Source organism: Lagopus leucura, unplaced genomic scaffold (genome assembly GCF_019238085.1).
Source record: "Lagopus leucura isolate 7727_CA_CO unplaced genomic scaffold, USGS_WTPT01 Super-Scaffold_100045, whole genome shotgun sequence".
NCBI lineage: Eukaryota > Metazoa > Chordata > Aves > Galliformes > Phasianidae > Lagopus > Lagopus leucura.
This window is the reverse complement of record NW_024962292.1, coordinates 1078705-1103596: the sequence shown is the minus strand read 5'-3', so window position 1 is coordinate 1103596 and position 24892 is coordinate 1078705. Positions and strand designations below refer to the sequence as shown.

Sequence of the window (24892 nt, the reverse complement as noted above, 5' to 3'; positions counted from 1 at the left end):
CCCAGCTCCATGCACTCCCAGCTGCATTTCCACAGCCAGTAGCAATAGCCATTGTTGTTTGGTGAGGCTGCTGTGTTTTGGCTGCCAAGTGCAATGAATAGCAATAACTCTGAATGCTATAACTAATAACATGTAAATGTTATTTAATATTAAATAATTTTAAAAGGCATTAAATAATGATAATAATACAAAATAAATGTTTGAGAAGAACTGATGTTCCATCCCATGGCAGGAAATATTCCTTAGAATCAGAGAACCACCAAGTTGGAGAAGACTTATCTATCTCAACATGTGAGTGGGAACGATCTCCTACCAGGACCTATAAAAACAGGACACCCCCTAAAGTCACACAAGCTTCTCAAACTCATCCCTTTAAAAAAGTAACCAAGACAGGAGCGTATGGTTTCCTAACCCTGCCAAATGCTGCCAGTACTGAGCACTGTACTGATCCAACAGGGGTGTCACTGAACAAGTCAACTTAGAGATGCTACGGATACTACATTTTGTAGCCAAGTAAAATTAATTCCATCTGAAAAAGTTCGGCATGGAAGAGACTGTCCCTGCCTTCTGTTTTCTTATGTTATCCTATAATTTGTTCCTTGCTGCATTTCGTATGTGGGTGACTCAGGACGTAACAATTACAGCAATGGCAACTGTGCAAAAAACATGAGGAATTTCATGATAGAACCAATTCATAACTAGAGAAAGAGATGAGCTGGGAATACGGTGAAGGATGCCTTTGTAAATATTATTAGTATGGCATTCTATATTATCTTATAATAGGTATTTGCCACAGATTGCAGAGATGGGAAGAGAGCTATGCAGCCAGCCCAAATTCTGGGAACAGAGCAAACTGGATTTGCCAGGGAATGGCGTGCACTTATGTGCTTGCGAAGGAAGGCAGATGCCTGCAGCTTCCTTTCATTCCTGCTGAAAACCAGCCCTATCCTGCAGCCTTTGCCCCTTCTATCTCAGCACACACCAACAGGTTAACGATGATGCTGGCTCAGGGCAACTCGCAGTGTGAACACAGCAGCACTGCTCGCTCTTGGTTGGTAGCAGCAGTTTTGGGCCCAGGAAGACGAAAGTGTGTATTTGGGATACGAAACAAGCAGCAGCCATCAGGAACTCAGTGCAGCATCGTTATGGATGGAAAACGTTGCCCAACACTGCTCCCCTGAGGCTGCGAGCACAAGTACCGAATGTGGGATGCGAGCCCAAAGCCACCGGTTCTATCGCTTGGACAGAAGAACCGAGATTAACATCCTCATTAGATCTTTTAATACAGTGTGTGCATGATGGGAACCTCATTGTCCACTGGTTCGTGTTTACCAGAAAATAACGGTGCTTATCAGAAGAGCCCACTTTGTCCTTAACTGGAAGAGCAAATTATCTAAGTAGAATTTTCTTTATGTTTCACACCCCCCCCTCCTCTCTCCTTCGAATGCGCACACATTGACGGCCGTTATCTTCTTGTTGATGCAGGGGCCTTATGTGTAGCTGCCGTTAATGTTAATGAAAATAGCTCTTGTTAATCTCTCCTGCACCGATGGTAAGATAACAGCCTACTTATTAAGCAGGGAGGCCAGATAGGAGTTATACTGAAAACCAGCAGCATATTGTCTCCGTGGGATTCATATGTAAATGTTAAAGCTTTGCTCCGGCCTGTCTACGGCTGCTGATTAAAAATAAATTAGTGATTATTATCAATGCGCTCTCCAGGCACTTGTCTGCAACCATCACAAAGCACTTCCACCTTCTCTTATCCATACTTGATTTCTCATCACCTTTAGGGCACTGCCGGGTGGCAAGGTATGGAAATTGCCCTCCAGTGCCAACAGAATCACTGAGGTTGGAAAGATACCCACATCCAACCCCACCGTGCCCACTGCCCCCATCCCTCACTGCCCCATCTCTGTGATCCTGAACACCTTCAGGGATGGTGACCTCACCTCCCCCTGGGCAGCTGTGCCACTGCATCACTGCTCTTTTGGAGATGTTTCCTAATATCTAATCTGATCACCTGGTGCAGCACGAGGCCATCACCAAGCACGGGGATTCAGATGGCACCAAATGGAGCCTGCATGCTGGGCTGGGCTGGGGTCTGGTTAGTTGACACAAATGGCAATGGTGATGAGGAGATGGTTGGACTGGATGATCTTATAGGTCGTTTCCAACCTTGTGATTCTATGATTCTATGATTCCCCTTATTAAAAATGATGCAACATTTTAAAATATCTCCTTGACCCAAAGCAGGATTATAGGACAATAGCGTGTCTTGAAAAGCAGCGGTTCTGATGAGTGTTTTTAATTCAAAAGAGATTCAACCTTCACACAACATAGAAAACAGGAAGAAAAAAAAAAAAGTAAAAAGAAAAGTAAAAAAAGAAAGGAAGAAGGGAGAAGAAAAAGGAAAAAGAGAAAAGAGAAAGGGAAAAAGAGAAAGGGAAAAGGAGAAAAGGAAGAGGAGAAAAGGAAAAAAAAAAAGAAAAAAGTAAAAGAAAAAAGAAGATAAAAGATAAAAGATAAAAGAATAAGAAAAAAAAAGGAAAAAAGAAAAAAAGAAATAAAAAAGGAAAAAAAAAAAAAAAACAAAGAAAAAAGGGGGAAAAAAGGGGAGGAAAAAAGAAAAAAAAAAAAGTTTTCCAATATTTCTTCCAACATCTCTTTTGCCATTTCGCCCCCCCGCTTCCCCACGTCACCATTCCCACCCCGCGTCGGACGCTGCCTCCTATCTCACTGCCCACCACCGCAGATTCCCCCCGCAGCCGCCGCTCACCCCGCCACGTCTCACCGCCTCCCCCCGCCCGGCACACAACGGGTTAACCCGGCGCCCACAATTCCTCGCGGCGCTGCAACGTCGCCGTCCGTGCCGTGAGCGGCGGCTGCGCCGTGCGGCGCCGGGCGGGACCGGAGCGGCCGCCGCGTCAGTGCTGTGCCGGTGCGTGCGGCTCCGTTCCTTCCTTTCCGGGCCCGGCCGGGCGCCCTTTAGCCCTTCTGCTATATCTGTCTCTGCTTTTCTTTCCCAGAGGTGGCTGGAAGCTGGCCATGTTCTGAAGCGGTTCTCCCGGACTCGCCTCGGATCCGCGCGGTGCAGCTCGCGGCTCTCGGTGGAGGAACCGTCCGCCCCGCGTCCCCCGCGCGGTGCTCGGTGAGCAGCCCTGCAGGCTGGAGCAGCGCCCTGGCGGCTGCTCCGTTGGCATCGTTTGTCAGCCGGCACGGCCTGCGGGGTGTCTGTGCCAGGAGGCTGGAGCCGGGCGGGGGGTCGGGCTGTGCCAGGTTGGGCGTTAGGGGGCATCTCCAAATGATGCGTGGCGCGGCTGCCCTGGGTACGGGGTCGCCGTCTGTGGAGGTGTCCGACGTGGAGATGTGGCGCTCAGGGATGTGGTTACTGGGTGTGGTGCTGGGTTGGGGATCCGGGAGCTCTCGTTCAACCTCAGCGGTGCCATGGGGTCCTGTTACAGCTCACACCGACTTTTTAGCATGCTGGAGATTCTTAGCATAGAAATCCAGGTTGTGCATTGTGTGATTATTGCTCTGGAAGCAAACTGTTTGGCTGGGAAATAAGTATGCGAGGCTGAGCTGCCTGCAACTGCATGTTTCCACCTTGCAACCTCTAGTCCAAGGTATTTATACCCATCAGTGGAAACATTCCTAAGCTGTACGCTTTGTTTGCTGCATTAGATGACAATAATATTCATTTCAGGTATGTAGCTCAGTCCTTCCTTGGAAATAAGCTGCAGAGGGGCTTTGTGCCCAGCCAGCTTCTGTGGCTCAAGTAACCTGTGATAATGAGATCCCTTACTGTTTGTGGTGAATATAACTGGAAGCAGGCTTGGCAGCTCTGAAGGTGATTCCTGTTCTTACAAAGCTTGGAGCTTGACTTTTGAAAGGTGGGAAGCTGTACTGGACTCCTTTTGTGGATGGCTTTCATGGGGGAAGCTCATGTCTCCGGCACGGACATACGTTCAATCTGCAGTCGGCCAAAGGTCTTTTGATAAAGGATTTTATACAAAAAAAAGCAGCAATGACAGAATCATAGAACGGCCTGAGTTGCAAAGGACCACAATGCTCATCCAGTTCCAACCCCCTGCTGTGCGCAGGTCGCCAACCAGCAGACCAGGCTGCCCAGAGCCACATCCAGCCTGGCCTTGAATGCCTCCAGGGATGGGGCATCCACAGCTTCCTTGGGCAACCTGTTCCAGTGCCTCACCTCCCTCTGTGTGGAAAAACTTCCTCCTAATATCCAACCTAAACCTCCCCTGTGTCAGTTTAAAACCAGTCCCCCTTGTCCTATCCTCTGTCAGCTGGGAGGCAAAGGTTTGAAACTTGTGCAGTCTGTGACCACTTGAGTGGTGCAGACATTGGCTTGGTCTGCAAAGGGTGCCTGGTTCATATACTGTCCCTTAAATTACACAGAATTAAGTGCTTCTCAAAATGTTAACAGAGGAATGGATGCTTTTCATAAAGCCAGTGAGTTCTGCCACAGATAACCTCTGCTTTTGTAACAAATAGATAGTATTTTGGGTTTATTTCCTTCTGAGCCCTGTTGTCTTAGCTGGTGATGTGTGTAATTACATTTGCACTGTTCTGTTGCACTGCTGTGGCTGGAATTCACAGGGAAGCAATAAATTGACATTGCCTCATTCATACAGATTTAATGTCAGTTTTCTTACTGGTAGGATTTTATGCTTTTGGTATTTAGTTTTCCAGTCATGAGCATTTTGTGTCCTTTGGTTTTTCCAGGCTATATACTGTGAGTGAGTCACTCCTCTTTCTTCGTGTGAATTGTATCTGTAGCTTGCCATTGCTCCCTGCAGCTGCATTTCACGCGCCATGAAAAACAGAGTGAGGTGATTTGGTCTGCACTGGAATTCAAATTCTTTTTTTGGGCAAAAGGGTCCAATAATCGCGTTATTTTCTCAGAACTTAATTGATAAGGAAACTCAGTACTTCTGATAAAACAAGGATCTTTTTTGTGTCTTCCCATCAAGTGCTCTTTTAGCAGCGTTCAGCATCTCCTCAGCATCAGAGGCTGTGTCGTTTTGTGCTTTGGTTGGTGCATTTCTGTGTGTAAGGCGCCATGGAACCATGTAGTGCTTTTGGAAGGGGCAGCGGGTGGCACCAGTGGGTGTCAGGTTGGCAGGATGTGGCCATAGGAGGAGGAGTTCTGTTTCTCTTCCCTTGCCTGCTCAGCTGTGGCTGAATTACAGCTTTCCAACAGATGAGGTAGGATGACTAAAACTCCCCACACTGTACGAAGTAAACGGAAAGGCAGAGTCGTGGATACTTCTTTTGTCTTCTTTATTCCCCGTCGATTCCGTGGTGTTGTTCGTTAGCTTTTTATCATCGAGGTTATGCATTTGTGGTACTGAGCATCACATCAGTATCCAGCTCTTTAGTATGACTCAGATCTTGTTGGTTTTTCTTTTTTTCTTCTTTTGTAGAATCATGGCAAGTCCAAGAACGAGGAAAGTTCTCAAGGAAGTCAGAGCACAAGATGAGAACAATGTGAGAAAACTCTTATTCTGCTGTTGATTCCCAGAGCTGAATTGTCTTTCTGTCTGCTCCACATACAGCTGCTGCCTGTACAAGCTAACCTATTTGTAGCACCTGTATGTCTAACTAATAGTAGCAGAGAAATATGGATCTCTTGTATTCACATTACTTCTAGTAACATTTATTCATACATGTATTGTAACACGTGGCTGTGTGTTTGGCAGAAGGCTTTCAGGGGCTTTAAGTGCTATAAACCCTAGAGTCCAAGCAAGCAATGTCTTTGGTATAACTTAATTAAAACTGTCTGTTTCAAATAGCTTGATAGGATGCTGCCTTAAATGCAATAGCCCACAGACAGCTTCATTTTTGTTTATGTCTTTCCATTCTGGGGTTTGGTACGTGGCTGTTTTATAATACAACTCAGGTAGGTGAATGCTTTCCATTCAGCATAAATAAACATTTAAGGGAAGCTGATGCTCTTGGGGTGGTGGTTCCAGCACAAAGAACTTTCCCTGCTGAACTTAATTCCCTCACAACACAGTTTCATGGCCCAACTATTTGAGCTGTGGTTTGGGGACTTCCACATGGGTGAAACCTGGTTATGAGTTAGAGGTGATTGCTTTCTCTCTTGCAGGTCTGCTTTGAATGCGGTGCGTTTAACCCCCAGTGGGTGAGTGTGACTTATGGAATCTGGATCTGTCTGGAGTGCTCAGGAAAGCACCGAGGCCTGGGGGTCCACCTCAGGTCAGCCCTGCATGCAAACAAGCACTCAGTTGGGTTTCTTTGGGAGGTGTTATGGCTGTGAACAGAAAGGATGATGGTGGAGGGGTGGAGGGTATCTCAGTTTCAGCACTTCTGCTTTATGCTCCTCTCCAAAGTGAGCTTTATTCTCTTTGCTTTCTTTGACATTAGCTGGAATCTGTGCTGCATTGGTGCAGATACGTGGTGCCCAGGTCCAGAAAGCAGTGTCTCCAAACGGAGGCTGTGACCTTAACTTTCTTTTTGTTTTAATATAGTTTAATGAACAGTAGCAAGGATTTATGGCCCAAGGCAGAGCTGGCGTGTTCATTGAAGTCATGAATGCTCTGGGATGAGGTCATGGTAGGTGTTAGCACAGGCTGTGTTAGGCAGTTGAGTTGTCATACCTGGTGGTCATTATGAGCAGAAGCATGAAGCAGGGGCAGGAAGTGCTTTGCAGGGCACTCACATGTAACATTGAAAGTAGTTGGGGAAAGGAAAACTTCCAAGTGAAATTTTCTTCTATACAACATGTTGTGTTTCCTGGCTCGTTGGAGGAAGCTGCTTTTTCTGCCACTTTCCTTCTCTTGACAGCATTTTTTAAGTGCCAGCGCTTTATCTTTTGTTTATTTCAATGAGGATTTGACCACCTTCTTAAGACACGCTTTCTTTCCGTGCTTTGAGAGTATTTATTAACATTTCTATACCCCCATCCTTTTTTTTTTTTATCCCTGCTGATGTATCAGGAAGTTGAAGCAAGCATTGATTTTTATATTATTTTGTAACCTGATTTTCAGTTTTGTGCGTTCTGTAACTATGGACAAATGGAAAGATATTGAGCTGGAGAAAATGAAGGCTGGAGGTAACAGCAAATTTCGAGAGTTTTTGGAGTCTCAGGATGACTATGATCCCTGCTGGTCAATGCAAGAGAAGTACAACAGCAAAGCTGCAGCTCTTTTTAGAGATCAGGTAAGTTCTGTTGTGCGTGTCCAGGTGGAAAGCCAACTTGTCCTTGCTTTATAGGACCAGTGCCTATCTAGCATGAAAAGTTGTAGCTGGAATTCTAATTGTTTTCCTACCCGTTTAGGTTGCTACAGTAGCTGAGGGCAAGGAGTGGTCCCTTGAAACTTCTCCTGCCAGGAACTGGACACCACCTCAACCTAAAACGTCTCTCTCTTCCACCCATCGGTATGCACTGTTGTCATTTATTGTCAGTATAGCTTTTGAATCTGCTGTTGCTGATGTTTGAGTGTCTGCTGCTTTTATTCTATTGATGGTGTCTGAACAAACATTTATTTTGCTGAAGTTTATGGATATGAGGAGGCAGAATTTCTGTTCTTGTAACTCCTTCTCCCACCTCCAGCCATATCTTAAAGAATTGCACCCAAGACAGTTGAGAAGGAGTGGAGAACAAGACGCCCTGTTTCTGTCTTGACTTGCAATGCACCTGAGATTCATTGTGTCAGTCATGCATTATGTGTCACTGCTTTACCTTAACTACAGTTCAGCTCCAGTTCACAATTGAGTGTCAGAGAAAAAGAAACAGGCTTTTCCTTGTGGCACTAACTACTAATGAGCATCAAAGCTGGATAGCAGTTCTTTTTTTCTGCCTTTGCCTATATGTTTATTTTTTTGCAATAAGGAGTCAAGTTAACTGAAAAAGTAATTGTAAATTGGCTTTTAGTGGTTACATTAAAGTTCCCTATGTGCTAGACCAAAGAAATAATCAATTTCACACCTGATTTGTGATGGTACACAACAAAATACATTGCTGAACTAGTGGTTTCTGCTATGGACGGTTTCATTGTTTAAATCTTTTGTTGAAGTAGCTCTGCTGGACCTTCTCAGAACGCAACTGCCTCTTCTGACAAGGCTTTTGAAGACTGGTTAAATGATGATGTCAACTCCTACCAAGGGTATGCAATATTTATTAACTGTGTATTTGTGCCTGGCAGTCAGGATGTTACACTACAGCTGTGCAGTCGTGATGCTGATTCACTGGGCCATACTAATGAACAGTTACATCCAAATGCTATAGGCTCCAAATTAGGTGATTCTTAGTGTATGTAGTATCCTAACGTGTTTAGTCTGGAGGTATTTATAAAGGTAATTCTATTCTTCTCCTTTCTTCCTCCCATTTTCTTATATTGCTTCGTAATGGTTTGCTTAAGTGTCTGATATGAGTGATGTGTTGGAGAATCATTAAGCAGGCATTATCTTGCATAAGAGATGCCTTAATTAGCAAGGATTCACCAGTGGATCCTTTTTGGTGTTAAGTTTCTGTTAAGAGGGTGGGTTTGTATTTTGGGTGCATTTGGGTGTGTTTTGGTAATACTGTCAGCACTACCAGGCTTTTTCTTGCAAGTGTGTTTTAAAGTCTGCAAAATGATTATTCTTCTATGCTTTATATTTTTGATTAGTGACTTGCTTTATTTCAGTCTGCTAATACAGATCCTGTTTATCCCTTTTCTTATTGTAGCGGCCAAGAGAATCGCTACGTAGGGTTTGGAAATACAGTAACCCCTCCAAAAAAAGAGGATGACTTCCTGAATAATGCCATGTCTTCGCTGTACTCTGTAAGAAAATACTTAAAGACTTCTTTGATCTGCAGTAGTATTTTCTTCTGTTTCAAACTCTGTTATTGCAGTGCAGATGGACAAGGGAAACTAAAGGCTGCAAGTCGATACAAGGAGATGTAGAGCAGTAGTTCAGTTCCCAGTGCAAGAAAAATATTGGAGGGCTTGGAAAGTGAAGCATCATATCTGAGATCAGTTCTTAGAGATAAGGAAATAAGGATATATGAGAACATAACAGCATATGGCTATACATTGTCGTGAGTAAAGCAGAGATGGTGAAAGTTGCATCGTTGGGAGGAAACGTGGAGTAAAGTCAGCTGTCATATGCTGCAAAGTAGCTGGGCAGGGCAAAATTTGGCATTTGGAGTCACTTTGGAGCCCCACATGATGTTATGATGTGACTTTTGGTTTTCGGTATTCCACAAAACCATGACAAGAGGTAGTAAGGTTTTTGACCAGGGTTAGTGGTCAGTGGTCTTCTGAGAGTGTCATCATGTGATTTGGACATAGAAATCTCTTGTGTTAATGTGCTCAGAAGCTGTATTTCTAGTTAAGTTGTAGACTGTAGGCTAGAGAGTTAAAGTTAGGAGCCACATCTATAATACATTGCAGATGTGCTTAGACAGCAAAAAAGAGGTGGCACTGTGTTGTCCAAACGGCTGTCAGCTGTTATTGGAATACATGACGTCATTGAAACACAACTAAAATGCCCTCTTCTGACCATGAATGCGTATTACAGTGGGATTTTAAAGCATTTATGTGTATTCATCCCAGTGAGGAAGCCTAAAATGTAATGTGTTACCTCAGTATCCACTCTTTAAACAAAACATCTGTACTTTGGTGGGATTTATTTAAAAAAAAATGATTAGGATCATTCTCCTTCTTCACTTTCTTTAGCTGGTTTCTTAGAATGCTTATTTTCACACAGCCATGTCTAACAGAATAACAGCTGAAACTCACATTTCTGCACACTGAAGCATTTTGTCACAGGTAATGGAGATTCATTGCTGTTTTACAGTTGAGTGGTAGACTGCCATTTTTTCTGTCACTGGTGGGTGATTCTGATGTCCATGGGACAGGCTGGAGCACAGTTTGACTTAATTTGGCATGTAATAGTGAACACTTGGTTGTCATCTGTTACTGGCATTCGAATAACTTGGTGCATTCTTGCTTTCTTTTAAAGGGATGGAGCAGTTTTACAACTGGAGCAAGCAAGATTGCCTCGGCTGCTAAGGAGGGTGTAAGTAAACACAGCGTATTTCAGTGTAATTCTTGTGAACTATAAGTGGTTCTGTCACCATGAACTGGCTTCTAATAGGGATCTGTCTTTAAAAGCATTACCAAGACAGACTAAATCCCATTCGTTGCATCTCTTTGCCTATGGCGTGTGAAATATTGGCAGAGAATGTTCCTATCTGCTGTATCTCTCATGTTCCTGAGCAGTCATTTCTTGTAAATTCAATTCTAAGTTTTCCATTTGTTTTGGAAGGGATCTCTCAGCATTTCAGATGTGTATGTTTGCTACAAATAAAACCTTTGATTTTTAAATTTGAACTTAATTCTTTTTGCAGGCTACCAGGTTTGGATCTCAAGCAAGTCAAAAGGTGATCATAGATTAAGCTTGATCTGACTGACATTTAACAGTCAGTTATTGTCATGCATTTGTCTTACCAATTGATTCAGGCTTGTGTGTTTATCTTCGTGGTGCACAGTAATTCTTAGGTTCTAGCTCTTATTTCCATGGGAATTGCACTCAGTTAATGTGATCAAATTAAATAGAGAACAGACCATGGTAATCTGCTGTACGTGTAACTGTCAGGTGCATTCAAAAGGCAGCAGAATGAAATCCTTCAATTTACTGTGGACAGAAAGCACTCCTGTTTTATTTGTGTGAAGTTTAAGTGTCTGTCTTAAAGTAGTTTTCTTTTGTAGGTGATCTAATGTGAAGCAACCCATTCATAAATCTTATTGAGATATTGCAAATGTGAACTGCTTAATACTGTTGTTAAGTTCATTTGATTTGACTTAAAACAATGGAATTTCCAGAAATATTTTCTCTTTCATACTATGGTTAGAACAGAGACAGCTGGACCTGAGTTATGCAAAGCTGTGATGTAAGCAAGATCTATTTGCATAGAATAGAATTAAATTTGAACGGAAAAACCTGTAAAAGGAGGGGGTTCTTAAAAGTGCCAGCATTCTGAGTGACTTGCATGTGTAATATAAGCCTTATATAAGGTATTTAACTTGGAGCGGTGACTGCCTGTATGCACAGCACCAGCCTGGCACGTGGCTGGGCTGCTCTTGTGCCATACACATGTGAAACTGCAGGTGTTTGAGCAGGAGACGTGTGCAGTAGGATGGCAGTGCTCCACATAGCAAGACAAGCTTGTGTGTGATTTTTCACAATGGACAAAAACGTCCTGTGAGAGCAGCCAAACTTCATACCTGGAAGCTTTGAAATATTTACTGTTTGGCTTACCTAAAGAAAAAAAAAGCAGTGTCTGGCAGGTCTTCCTTTTTCACTTCAGCCAGCAGTTTCCCTTTCAGAAAACTGTTCTTCCTTTATAACACGTGTAAATAAAATGCAGAGTGTACAAACTCATCGCATCTACTGACAAGGACCTCAGCAGTGTGGCTCCCTACAGCCCAAGCTGTGTTATTGAAGCTTACGTTTGCTTCCCAAAACGTGCTCTATTCCTCTGTAGAACAGGCATAACAGTCTTACTGGTGGATTCATTAAAAGTGCATTTGATGTCCTTTGACCAAACGTATGCACTGTCAGTCTTGTCAGTAGATGTGAGGTTGGTGGAGGTTGGTGCTACGTAACTTCGTAACTTGCCTGAAAGAGTGCTTCCAAATTTTTGCTAAAAGCTGCTTCTTCTGCCTTCCTTGCTCTTTCTCTTTTGCTGTCTGGGTAAAGTTTTGGGGCTACAAGCAGCAGCCAGAGCCGGTAACACCCTCACATATGTTCTTGTGCATGGACTCCTTGTCACTGTTCGTGCTGAATATGTGCATTTGCTCTTCAGCTGTGTTTTTTTTTTTTCTTCTTTTTTTTTTTGTGCCTTCAGTCAAACCTGTTCAGAATAATGTTGTGTGTTTCGTATGGTAACATTCCTTCAAACCTACCTAAAACAGGTTAAAATGGATAGAGATATCCGGGCTCTCTATGCTCAGAAAACATTCTGTGCTTCTTTCCATGCTCCCCATAAACACCAATTTCAGGATTTCCTTTTTGCATGTCTGATCCAGGAATGCAGTATTCAAGGAACTACCCTGGGGTGCTGTTTTAAGGCAGGCTCTTTAATAAACACACTGATGTAGTGTTAGTAGTGGTGCTATCCAAAATCAACAGTAGCAAAGATAGTGATTTCAAAGGAAACCCAAATCTCATTTTTCTGTATTTATGAAATTGTGTGATTGAGAATGTGGGTTTACATCAGAATTCATGCTGATACAAGCAATAGCTTCACTTAGCATAACTGAACTGTTGGTCTGTTACACCTTCTGTTAGGTAACATCCATCAGTATGACAGGCTGCTCTTGTGCCATACTCATAGGGATCTGTCATATTTGAAGAATCCTATTTGATCCCCTCTGTTTTTTTATTTGAGCACTTCCTTAGCTTCACTTCCAGTGCAGACAGTGTGAAGCATTTGCAAACCTTGATGTCTTGGTCAGAATTGTCATTTTGTGACTTATGCTGCAGGCTCACATGCAGTTTTGTAAGGTGCCCTATACAAGGATGGATCTTGTTCTGGGCTGTAAGAGAAGTTCTGAAGTGTGTTGTTTCCTCTCCTTGCCTACCTGCAGCCTGAAAAGAGATCATAGAAGTCTTCTGTCACAATGTTGCCTCCTGTGTATGGCTTAGAAACCATTGGCTTGTTACCAACAGACAGCACCAGCAGCACTGCGAGGCAGAAGAATTGGTGAAAAATGAGCAGAACAGATGTAATCCTACATGAGATGTCACTGGGGGAGAACAGGAAAAAAAAAATAGAGTGAATGTTGTTTTTTTCCAAATTCTCAGCTGAGAGCTCAGCAAAGGGCCTGGTCTATAGGTTCTGGTCTTAGGCTGGTCGATCCATTGCTTCTGCTCCTGCTGTGAGGTCAGGTTTTGCTTTGGCTCTGGGCAGCCCCAGCAACCCTCTGCCACACGCCTGTGATCTTGGTTTTCCTCAGCACTGTACTGTGTGTGCTTTCAGCTCATTCTGCTTGTACGAATCAAAGCTTAAGGCTTCATGTATTTTTGGAGACACTGCTGAGAAACCAGTCTGCCGAAAATGTTGGCTGTGTTGTTGTTGTTGTTGTTTTTGTTTGAAGGAAAACATGACTGACTTTGTTTTTGTTTTGCTTTTAAATAGGCGTCAGAGTTAGGTCAGACATTAAATGAAAATGTTCTCAAACCTGCACAGGAAAAGGTAACTTTGGAACTAGTAAATTCCTTACAGAATATGATCACAATGACTCAGAGAGCAATTGCATCCTTCTATCACAACTTCACAAGCTGTCAGTGTGTCCTTCTGTTGGGTTGGTTTTTTTTTTCTTGTACAAGCTCAGTAGTGAAGGGGAAGCATCAAATAACTCAGAGCTAATAAGTCATTAAAGGAGGGTTACTGAATGCATTTCTCCCTGCTATGCTTTTCTGTGTCCACAAGAGTCTGTCAAAGTCTTTATTGTTAGATATTCTTGTATGGATTTCATGGTTTCAGTAATGGAACATGGGCTAAGAGAAAAATACACCTTAAATGGATAGAGAAATCATTTTTGTAAATACTAATAACCGTGGGTGTTAAGTTGGTAGTCTTTTCCCTCCTCTGCATGTCAGCATTTTTTACATTCAACCAAACATCTTTAAGCCACTGTTGTTCCTCTGCTGTCTCACTGGAGACAGTAAAGTTTGGAGCAAAGTGTGTGTGTGTGTGTACCCATGAATGGGGACAGGTTATCAAATAGAAATTTAAAAAAATACATATCTTGCAACCTTTACTTGGTATTTGTGCAGAAACTTCTGGTGGTTAGTACCAAATTTTGCATGCATTCATCAGCAAAATACAGTCTAAAATAACACTGAGCTGTTCTGTTTGTGCTGTTTTGTGGAAGCATAGTGTGAAGAAGGTTTTTCTTCTTACAGTTATTACTGACCAGAAACATACAGCTAATGGCACTTTGAAAGCACACAGAGGCACCTGGGTGAACGTAGGAAGTGGCCATACCAAAAAGCAAGGCAGGCAGTCCTCCTGAATGCTTAGTGAGAGCTGACAGTGCCAGTTTTAGGGTCATAGAGTGGCCTGGGGTGGAAGGGACTTCAAGGATCATCAAGTTGCACTCCCTGCTGCAGGCAGGGCATCCCTGGTTCACCTCACATCAAACATTGCCTTCCTGTTTCCTCTGGTTAAAAAAAGAAAGCAGTGCTTTTACATCTTCCCCATTTCGTGTGTTTGTTTGGATCAGCTCCAAAATGTTGAAGTCTTTTGTGGCAGCGTGGTGATCGATTTACCTCCATGCCTTTTCCCCATCTGTAGGGACTTTGATAAAGCAGCCTGGTGTTGCTTTCCGAAGAGAAGCGATGCCACTGCTTTGGGATGTGGGTTAATCTCCAATCTGAAAAGTACATTTTAGTAACAACAGGAATTCCTTTGCATTAATTTTATTAATTCAGCATTCTTTACTCGGATTCTTCTGTGATTTGAAATGCTAATTGGGTTTTGTCCTCCCCCAGATCATCCGCAGTTTCTTTCACAGAGCTTAGGGATGTTGTTTTTAGGGCAAAATGTTGGGGGGGTGTCTTTGTTTTTAGTGCTCAGTGTTAGTGTAATGCTGCTTTCCTCAGGTTCTGTGTATGCCCATAGAACATTTCAACATATTTCAAAGGGCTGAGGTTTGTTCCACTGGAGATCAATGGACTTATTATTATCTTAATGGATTATTGTTCTTATCTGAAACTTGTTAGCCTTGATTTAGGATTACTGTGATTCACGTCAGGTTTTTGTTCTCGTTAATTTCTTGTTGCTAGTTAATACCACAAGAAAGCTTGTTTTAAGGCTTTAGCATTACTCTGTTTGATGACTAATGACCAATACTTTGATTCATTAGGTGAAAGAGGGGAAAATTTTCGAGGAGGTCACCGTGGGGGTATCACAGTTGGCCAGCAAGGTATGGAGAGGCCTGCTTCTCTTGGAGGAGGCCAAGCAGTAAGCCAGTCTCCATATTCTTATACAGCACTCTGAGTGACCACAAAACATCTTTAGTCTCTACTTGTGGTGAATAGAAACACAGTTTCCAATGGTCAGTACTTGTTGGGGTACTAAAAGAGCTCTACAGCTTTGATGCAGTCCTTTCAATGGCTTCACTGAGGGCACGTTGTAAGGCTGTAAGACAACCTGTGTCCTAAACACACAAGGAAAACCTCTGCTGGAGAATATGGAGACAGCTTGCATTATGTTTGTGTGGTTGAACTTACTAACACTGTGTACCTTTTTCTTTGTCTTCTTTTGCAATCATTGCTTGGTTTTGTGGTAAGTGCTCTCTGTGCCTGCTGGGGGCAGAAGTCTTGCAGAATCAGTGTTACTTAGGAGGGTTGGTTTGTCTGCTAAGCACTGTATAACAGCTGAGCACCCAAAGTGCTGGGAATACTTGAATAACACAAGTTTTGTGTTGCCTGTTCTGCTTAAAGCCTGGCGACTTGAAATCTGAATTCTGGGGTTCCTCCTCCATGTCTGTGACTTAGAATAGTGGCTTCTGTAGGCATTGCTTCAGAATTTGTGTTTCTAACCCAATACCTGTTCAAAATAATAACCCTGAAAGGGGTAATTTAGTCATACTTGCTCTAGAACTCAACATTTGTCCCATTCACATGAATAATACTAGTGAGAATGAGTGAGAAGTGTATAAAGTATTAGAGATATCAATGCTAGTCACATGAAACATCCAAAGAGTAGTGCTGTCATTAAGTGTAATTTCACATAAGAGGTAATCCCAACATTTTGGTCAAGAAATTCTAGCAGATGGTTCAAAAGCCCTTACTTACAGAAGTGGATGAAAACGCTGAACTTCATGTACCCCTCAAATCATCCAGCAGCATGGGGTTGTCAAACGTGTTTCCTGTAGAGCAACTAGAAATTGCCCATCAAAAGTGTTAATATTAATCAGCGTAGTGCAGTTTTTAATGACATGTTATCTGTATCTGAACAAGTGGGAGAATGTGTTGTGACTTTTGCTGTTGGCTCAGTCCAGATGAGATGTCTGTTCTTTCTGCCCAGGTTCAGGGAGTTGGGAGTAAGGGATGGCGAGATGTCACCACTTTCTTTTCTGGGAAACCAGATGATCATTCTGAAAGGTATTTCTCTTGTTATTATGTTCTGTCTCTTTAAAACATATTGTTTTGTTTCCTGTGTGTTCTGTGCAGTGCAGTAGTACCAGATACATATATATATATACATATTTTAAGTGAATAAATTATTCTGTCTCTGGGGAAAAATTAGCCCTTCTCTAATGTAATTCAGGGGCCCATAAAGTTGTTCTCAGTCTGAGAGCAAAGTAGTGATCTGCACCTTGTATGCCAAATGCATCAATGTCTTTATATTGTAGACAGTTAGCAATATATTTGAATTAGAAGAATAACCAGTGCTGCTCTGAGAAATGCATCTAATTCTTTTGCCTTCTGTTTTTGTTTCAGCAGAGGGTGGTAGCATTGCCCTTGTGGTCATTTCTGTTTATTGTTGTGTTTGTGATAACTAATTTATTTCTCTCTTCCTCTTTTTCCCCACCTTGCCATAACAGACCAGCTGAGGGAGACAGCTACCAGAACAGTGGAGGGGAGGGCTACCAGAACAGTGCTGTAGATCAAAGCTTCTGGGAGACCTTTGGCAACTCAGACCCACCCAAAGCTCATAAATCTCCAAGCAGTGAGAGCTGGACCTATGTGGACAATTCCACAGAGAAGAAGAGCTCCGATAGCTGGGACGTGTGGGGCTCAGGAACAGTCTCCAACAACAAGAACAGTAACAGCGACAGTTGGGAAAACTGGGAAACCAACTGGGAAAACACAGGAGGGGAGAACAAGGCCAAAAAACCTCCTAAGGCAACAAAAAAGGCATCTTCAGCTGATGATAAGTGGGATGACTGGTAGAACTGTTAACCCTGTTTTGTGCAGCTAGGGAAGGGAGACCACGCTGGCTGATGGAGAGGAGAAAGTTTTACACACATCTGGAGTATCTTGGTTGACCTTACTGATGTGTTACTTTTTGTGCTTTTTCCATTTGTTTTCCTTCTGCCCCAACTTAGGAAGAAAAAACAAGTAGTGTCTGAATCTTTTATTATGCAAAGATGATTCTCTCATCTTTATGGATAGTGAGAAATATATGTTCTCCTTGCACTATTGAGGCTGGGTACACTGACTTTAAGAGCAATTTGAAAGACACAAGCACGTTTTAATGCCATACTCTTGCATGTGTAAGCTCGTAGGTATTCATCCAGTCTTCATATAATTTGAGATGACCAGAGATGTTTAACACAAATAAAGAACAGGCTGTATCTTGAAAAAGGCAGCCTTTCAACGAGCAAGCTGCACTTGAGTAGATCCAGCTGAAATGCCTTATGGATTGCTGTGACAGGACGAGGTCTGGCAATTCAAACTGGTCTGTAAGATACTTTTTATTGGAGCTTTGTTTTTAATCTTTGTGAGATTTTTAGATTTTCCAAGTTATTTTCTCCCCTTAGGATCAGGATTCTAGAGGTAGATGATGATTTGTTCCCACTCATCATTTGGGCAGCCTGAGCTATCAAGGGATGTTCAGAATGGCTCCTTGTGCACTGTAAATTCTTAACCCATCAAGCAGGAGGAGCAGCTCTCCTACATGGCTGTGATGCAGTGCTGTGTATCCTCCTTCCTTGCCTTTACCCTTCTCCCACTCTGAGTATTTTGTAGGGTCTGTTTTGTTTTTTAAGTCTTTTTTCCTTATATCTATCTACGTTATCTATACTGACAAAAATGAGATCTTCCTGCTGTTCATGGCCTTCTGGACATCTGTTTGGCAACTAAGCAGCAAAATGAGTTAGGAAGAAAAAAAGAAAAGATTCCAGTAAGAAAAAAAGCATGGAAAATATGAGTACATCAAGGAGAGAGTCTGGCAGCGAGCGCCTTCCAGGATGAGTAGATGTCTATGTTTAATAGTAAAACTTAGATTAAGCAGATGTTTTCCAAATTAATCTTTAATATGTCAAACTGTATCTCTCTGTCATGTACTTCTCCACGTTTTCTTCCTGGATCCTGTTAGAGGAATATAATTTTGGAAGCTTCAGGAACTCCTTGTCAGCATTAAGGAATGGGATAGAAGGTCCAGTTCTGTCTCAGTCTTAACCCCCAAAGGTGCTTCTCATTGCATGAACCATAATGTATACAAAAGACCTGTGATCTTTTAACAGATTTTTGTATTTTTTGTTTGTATTTTAGGTGGTGGATCATAAATGTACACTGCCTGAAAACAATCGAACTTTAATTCATGACATCATTACATAGTTTGCTTTGGCAGCAGCATGGAGTTCTGTACTGTGGACCCTGCAGATCTTAATCCCTATCCAAAAAGCCTTTTATTTCTAAAAGTAGTGAATTGTTTGAGCAACAGTGGGTCAACACCTGGATCTTGATCGGGTCAAGCTACTGAAGTTACCTCAAATGTTTTTATTTTGTGTTTGGTTTTTTTTTCCCCCCTCATCAAGGAGGAAAAAAGCTCATCACAGACTTTTTCCAGACTGTAGTGATATTGATAAGTCAAAAAATTATATCCAGCAGCTAAAAAGCAAAGGGGGAAAAAGGAAGGAGCCTACAAATCACTCCCAAATGTAGCAGATATTAAAGGCTTACAATCTTTGCAAATACCATACAGGTATTTGTCCTGATTCTGTATTATTTTTAGCATGACTTTTCAGATAACGAACAAAATATTTCCCCAGCCTTCTCTAGCCCCGTCCTGCAACGGTTGCATTTCTTTTTTTCTTTTTCCCCTTTGCTTCTGCTGAGGCAATGCTCCGAAGCTCACGCAGTGTGTGGTGCTGCTCAGCACCCAGGTCTGGGCTGAGCCATGCCTGCTTCCCCTTGGGGGGTGGTGAGAACAGGACAGATCTCGGTTTGCAGCGCTGCTGTTGCTGCTATTGACAGATGGTTACAGCCTTGCCTGTGGGATTTTGTTCTACTTCTCCTCTTCCAGGTATACTTCTGTTATCACTTAGTTGCATGTCAAGCAGAACTCTGTCTCTTTATTCATTTACCTCTGTTGCCTGCTTGTCACTTGTCTGTGGTGCAGTACGTGGCTGTGATGCACATCCTTGAGGGCCACACACTGCAGTGTATGTGAAGGAGCCCCTGCTGTGTCCCCAACTGATGGTCAGTCCTTGTGACATCCTGCAGCAGTGTTAGCAAAGTGCATCTGCTGCACTGCATTGCTGGTGTCTGTCTGGAGTGATGCAGAGCTGAATCAGCCTCCTCTGGACAAACTCGGTGTGGTTTCTTTTCATAAAGCTCCTGAAATAGCTGGTAGTGGGATAAACTTTATTTTAGTGTTTTCAGTCAGCAGTGGTGTGACGTTTGCATACATTCTCAGCTGTGTGCTTTGCCTAGGAGAAAACTGGTTTATTTATATCTCTCTTGTAGCTATGATTGGAATGAACCTTTTGTTTGCTTTTCTGGTTTTAATTCTGCATTTTTGAGATTGTATTTCGTACATTCATGTAAATGGCCAGAGCCCTCTAAGGTTTTGGGGCATTAATTTTTCTTCCAGTTCAGGTGACAACAACAGAGCAGTATCTCTCTTGATACAGTACCCAGAAAGGTGTTACTGGAAGAAACTAAAAGCCAACATCATGGCAGAAAGTGGAACAGCAACCACAGATCTCACGTGCTGACTGGCTTTGGTTTGATGGACAGATTGGTATTTTTTTAGGGACTTGTTTGAATCTGTGCATTTTGTCATGTCTTCCAAAGGAGAGAGGATGAAATGAGAACACTTTCTATTGTGCAGCTCCAGTTTTATTGGACTCCTTGTTTAAGAGTGTATTCAGAAGCTTGTGCTGTTTGAAGTTATTGTGTGTAGAGGGAATGTTTATTAACATTCCCCTCCTTTCCTCAATTCCTCTTCTTTTTTTTCCCCACTCCTGATCATGAGCCTTTTTGATAGGTGAACATCACTTTCCTTTCAATCCCACATCAGTTATTAGCAGTTCTGAGTCATGCAAGCAAACTGCCAGGGGTGTTTCAGCGGTGGCTGAAATTGCAGCTGGACCAACCAGACATTGCAGTGATGGATAGCAGTTTCCTTTGCACAGCTTTAATTTTGGAAGGCACAGAGCAGTTGGATTCCACCAGGTAGCCTGAAATCAGAGAAACATTGAGATGTTCAGGCTGAGTGCTGCTTCCAAAGAGAGCGTTCCCAGGCAGAAAGTGAGGCTCATTGTAGAGTTGGGGATTGCTTTCAAACATTTCACTTGTGTTTTGGTGCCTCCTAACAATCACTGTGTGTTCAAGAAGTGCTTGGCCAGCTATTCCTGGTGCTGAGACCTGAAGGGTAATGCTTCTTTTGTTTTCCCAGGCAGACATGTAACATTCCATGGGTTCATCATGTATTTATGAGTGTGATGATCTGTGCAATAACTTAAGTGTAGGTAAAACGTTTCTTGTTTAATCCAGGATACATTTAAAGATACAGTGGTCTTTGGAAATAGCTGACAGCCAACCAAGGTATTTCAGTTCTCCCTCTACTTTGGCAATTCTAAATTCTATTAATGATGGATTGAGCAATCAGTGACTTAAACAGAAATCAAGAAACACGATGATGCACATCATTAGAGTTTGATTGTAACGGTTCACGGTGATCTCTCATTGTAGAGCCATTTTTCATTATTGAGGCCAGCAGAAACCTGGTCAGTCTGGAATGCTGTATCTTTAATTTTCCTGACGTGTTTCATGTGAAGTTCACAGGAATGGCAATTTCAGTGAACGCTATTCATTGTTCTGTAGAGTGATACCAGACTTGAACTGCAGTGTCATCTTTTAAAGAGCATTCTAATAAAGCAAAGAGCTATGGAGCAGAGCAGTGTGAAGCCCTTTTTCAGGAAACTTCCATTGCTTTTGAAAACCTTTGGTTTCCATCAGTGTCACTACATGGCTTTTGAATGAAGCTGGTCTTACTGTGGTTAGCAACACAGAATGGACTCAAAATAGGGTACTTCATAGTTAAGAAGCAAGCAAAGTACTGTGTCAATGCCAGTATGTCTGTTTGGAGCAGAATATCTGACATTAGCAGTGTAATGGTGTCGGTGTTTTGCACATTCTCTGCTGTGGGTGATGAAGGACAAAGGAAGATGCCTGTGTTGCTGTAAGAGACCACAACAGGTGCCTCATCTGTGTCCTGTAGGGGTTTCACAGTCTCACTTTAAAGAACAATTTAAGAACTTGTTGTGTTAGGAATAGTTAATAACAACATTGTGTGCATCTTTAAAGTGAGCTACAAAATACAAATTGGAGTGGTTGCACGTACTTCTGTAGGCACTATTTTAACAGCTGGCTTACAAACACACTGCAGGAGAGGAAGTAGTTCTTATAGTCTGTCTTCCCAAGCTGCCAGGTTCCTCTGGCTCATCCTTCAGCTGGTGGCCATGCTTCACACTCAGATTCCAGTCCCCTCCATTAGGCAGCCAGCCATGGGGGTGTGTCTGTGCTTTGTGCCCTGAGCTTTATGTAAATGGCAGAAGGATCCAATCCTGCTTTCTTGTGGGAGGAATTGCATTGGCTTTCCCCCAGAAAAGTGGGCAGTGGGTTGGGTGGCTGCATTATCACCATCCCAGCGATGTGCTGCGTCTGTTCCTGTTGCAGTGCTCTGTGTGTGTGGGATGCAGAGCTTCCCGCTGTGATTGCTGTGAGTAGTGGGATGTGCTGGCTGCACAGGGGGTTCTGAAAGCATGTGGACGCCACAAAAAGCATCAGTACTTGCTCTGAGCAGGATGGGGCTGGTGGGTGAAACAAAAAGTCTTTTATAAGGAAAAGTGAAGCAGAGCTGTCCCATTGGAAAGCAGTAAAACCTAAAGATCCAACCTAACTGCAGCACCTTTGTCCATCATCTGTAAGTCACTGGCTCACACATAGGCCAACACTCATTGCTCGTCTGCTTTGGCTCCAGCTATTCTGCAAGAGGCTGCATCCCATCAGCAGTGCAGGGGAAGAAAAGTCACCTCCACTGAGTGAGTCACTGGTGCTCTGTTTGGGTGATGGATCAAACCATGTATCTCAGTAGTGTGGCTGCTGCTCAAGCAGGAGGATGCAGTGCTATCAGCTCCTTGCAGTTTGCAACCCCCCCTTGTATTTCCCTTTAATCACTGCCAAGTCATGCTCCCTCGGAGGGCTGCTCAGCGCTGCTGAAGCTGCAGAACATTGCAGCAGGTAAAGAAATAAATCAGCTCCTGCCAGGAAACACAGGAAGGCTGGATTGTGTCTCTCCAGGGGAAAAAAAAAACAGATAAAATTGGCCCACTTCTGATTGAAGTACCACTGCTTAATAACAGCAGGATTGCTAAAGTTACCTCCAGTGAGTGTTCAGTTGTGACTATGTGGACACAAACTCTCTTGTGTGTACAGTATTTTCTGCACTCCTGCCATGAATGTCTGATACATATGTCAGTTAATGTGCCGGGCTGTATGTGGGTGTTGTGATCAATGCTGAAATACAAATTCACTTCTTCACAGCAACCTGTGCTCGTTGCATGTCAGCTTGTTGCCTTTCCTGCAGGATTTGCCCCTTTAACTCTGCTCACGGGTTTCACAGAATCACAGAATGGCCAGGGTTGGAATGGACCTCAAGGATCATGAACCTCCAACCCCCCTGCCACATGCAGGGCCACCAACCTCCATGTTTAATGCTAAACCATTGCTGACTGCAGCAATTCCCTGTACCCAGCTGCAATGCACTGCGCTTAAATAGCAAATTTAATCCTCACCAGGACTTCACCACTCAACATAGGCTCCGCAGTGCAGGCAAGAATAGAGTCTGAACCTAAAACCACTGGGGAGACCTAAACTTGTTGCCCACGCTGTGATGCATCTCTGGGTTGGCCACAGACCTCGCAATGGAGAGCGGAATGGATCACAGAAGGGCAAAGGGCTCAGCTGCTCTGATAGCGCAGGTCGAAGGGATGCTTACTTCCCCTTCCTTCCTCTAGAGGGAATTGCGTCCCCATGCCTGGTTGCAGAAGGAACCTGGCTGTAAGGGAGCGCTGAGCAGCTGAGTGCAGGGTGATGTTTGGTTCTGCTGTGTCTGCTTAGCTGCTCTCCCATCCTGTCCCACCTTGCACTTTCACCCTGTGCTAAGCCTTCGTGGCACGCATCCCTCTGACCCCAAGGAGGGACCAGGTGGGTTCGTGCCCCTATCACTGTGCTCTGCAGTTCCCAGCTTAATGCAGCAATGACAGCCTCACCCAAAGGTGAGCAGCAGAGCCAAACCTGTCAGACCTGCTCTGAATCCTCATACCCAGCACTGGTGCTGGAGGGTGAAAGTTAAGGGCTATTGAAGTTGTAAAGTTCCTTCTGGCAGCTGGTGAGGAATGGGGAAGTGGAGGTGATGCAGGTTCCACGTGGCGCTGCGTAGGGGTGGTTTTTCTGTTGTCCTCTGCTTTAATTTGTGTGGGTTTTGGTTTTGTTTTGCTTTGTTGTCTTTATTTTTAATGAGACCATTCATCAGTTTGTTACACCTGTCGGTGTTTGATGTTCCATTATGGCTGTGGATCTGTGAAGCAATGCAACTGTGGGATGGTTTTAGGTTTCTTTCCATTGCTTTCTTGGTTTTGGTGGCTTACTGGTAGGATTGTACTGCTTGTTTTCTTTTTTGCAAGGCAGGATTCAATTCTTTGTACTTTTTGGAGAACCCTGAGCTGCGATTTCAAAAGATCCCTCCAAAAAGATCCCTCCAGTGGCTGTTTTGAAGCCAAGCAGTCTGCTTTTCCTTTCTTTACTTTAATTGCTTGGGGTTAGCAGTCTTTACACTGAAAAATAGCACTATCTTTTGCCCTAACATATCCTCACTTGTTTTCTGGAGCCAAACGAAGGACACTTGATGACGTGAAATCTCCAGCTTAGATTTATAACTGCCTAATAAGAAACTGTTGACCAGTGGGCTCATGTTCCACCAGCAGAATGTGATACATCTGCCCAAACCTCTCAGCCTCTGTTGGACCTTTTGGCTGTGAATCCCCTTTTTGCTAAACTGAATCCAAGTCAGTGGGGATCAACGCAGTAGGTTTAACAGCACCTGAGTTGGTGACCCTTGGGGCTGTGAAATCAGAAGGGTGTGACATTGGAACTGCTGTGCTAATGGGCAGCAGCTGCTTCTCCAGGCTGGGCTATTTGCTCACTGGCAGCAGTGCATCGGTGTGGCACTGGGCTGTGGGTTGAGCCTGCACAAGGCACACAAGGGCAGCCTGTGTTCCCCCACACTTGGGTGAGGGGATGTCTGAGAGGGCTGGGATAAAAGCAGTGTTGTTGGTGCAACCCTGGATGCTGCTGTTTGCCTTGGACAGCAGTGCTGTGGCTGGGGCTTGTTCTGCTCCTTGGTCAGCACAGAGCTGGGGGAACACAGCTGCAGGCGCCTGCATCCCGTGTCAGATCTTCCATCCTCGCTCTGCCCCCACCTCTGTGTGCAGAAGCATCTTCTTCTGCCTTCTCTCTGTCTGCTTGGGGAGGTGAAGATCATAGAATCACAGAATCATTAAGGTTGGAAAAGACCTCTAAGATCCCCAAGTCCAACCTCACCTCACCACATCCCTCAATGCCACATCTCCATGGCTCTGGAACACCTCCAGGGATGGCGGTCCCACCACCCCCTGGGCAGCTGTGCCAATGCATCAGTGCTTTTCTGAGAAGAAATGCTTCCTAATTTCCAACCTGGCCCTCTCCTAAAATAGGCAATGTGCTCACAGAGCTGGCAGAGGGGCTCTGCTGCTGGTGGGACCCTCTGCAGAGAGCTCAAATTCTGCTCAGGGTGAAGGATGGGTGCAGTGTGACAAGTCGTTGTGTGCAGTGATGAAAACCTGATGGA

The 24892-nt window shown here is 43.7% G+C and overlaps 1 protein-coding gene across 3 annotated transcripts; it reads left to right on the top strand.

The window, feature by feature from the left end:
- Positions 1 to 2903: 2903 nt before the first annotated feature.
- Positions 2904 to 20894, top strand: ARFGAP1 (ADP ribosylation factor GTPase activating protein 1). Of its 3 annotated transcripts, none has more exons than XM_042884763.1 (14): positions 2904 to 2941; positions 3030 to 3151; positions 5448 to 5511; positions 6134 to 6243; positions 7035 to 7206; positions 7325 to 7425; positions 8067 to 8153; positions 8717 to 8813; positions 9997 to 10053; positions 10385 to 10417; positions 13178 to 13234; positions 14910 to 14969; positions 16076 to 16152; positions 16596 to 20894. In XM_042884763.1, the coding sequence occupies exons 3-14, from the start codon at positions 5452 to 5454 to the stop codon at positions 16942 to 16944; spliced, it is 1260 nt and encodes a 419-aa protein (XP_042740697.1). In that variant the 5' UTR covers positions 2904 to 2941; positions 3030 to 3151; positions 5448 to 5451; the 3' UTR covers positions 16945 to 20894. The 3 variants fall into 3 exon arrangements, with proteins under 3 accessions (XP_042740697.1, XP_042740696.1, XP_042740698.1); XM_042884762.1 differs by having other exon boundaries at positions 8064 to 8153; XM_042884764.1 differs by lacking the exons at positions 2904 to 2941; positions 3030 to 3151; positions 5448 to 5511; positions 6134 to 6243 and adding an exon at positions 6548 to 6600 and having other exon boundaries at positions 8064 to 8153.
- Positions 20895 to 24892: the final 3998 nt, after the last annotated feature.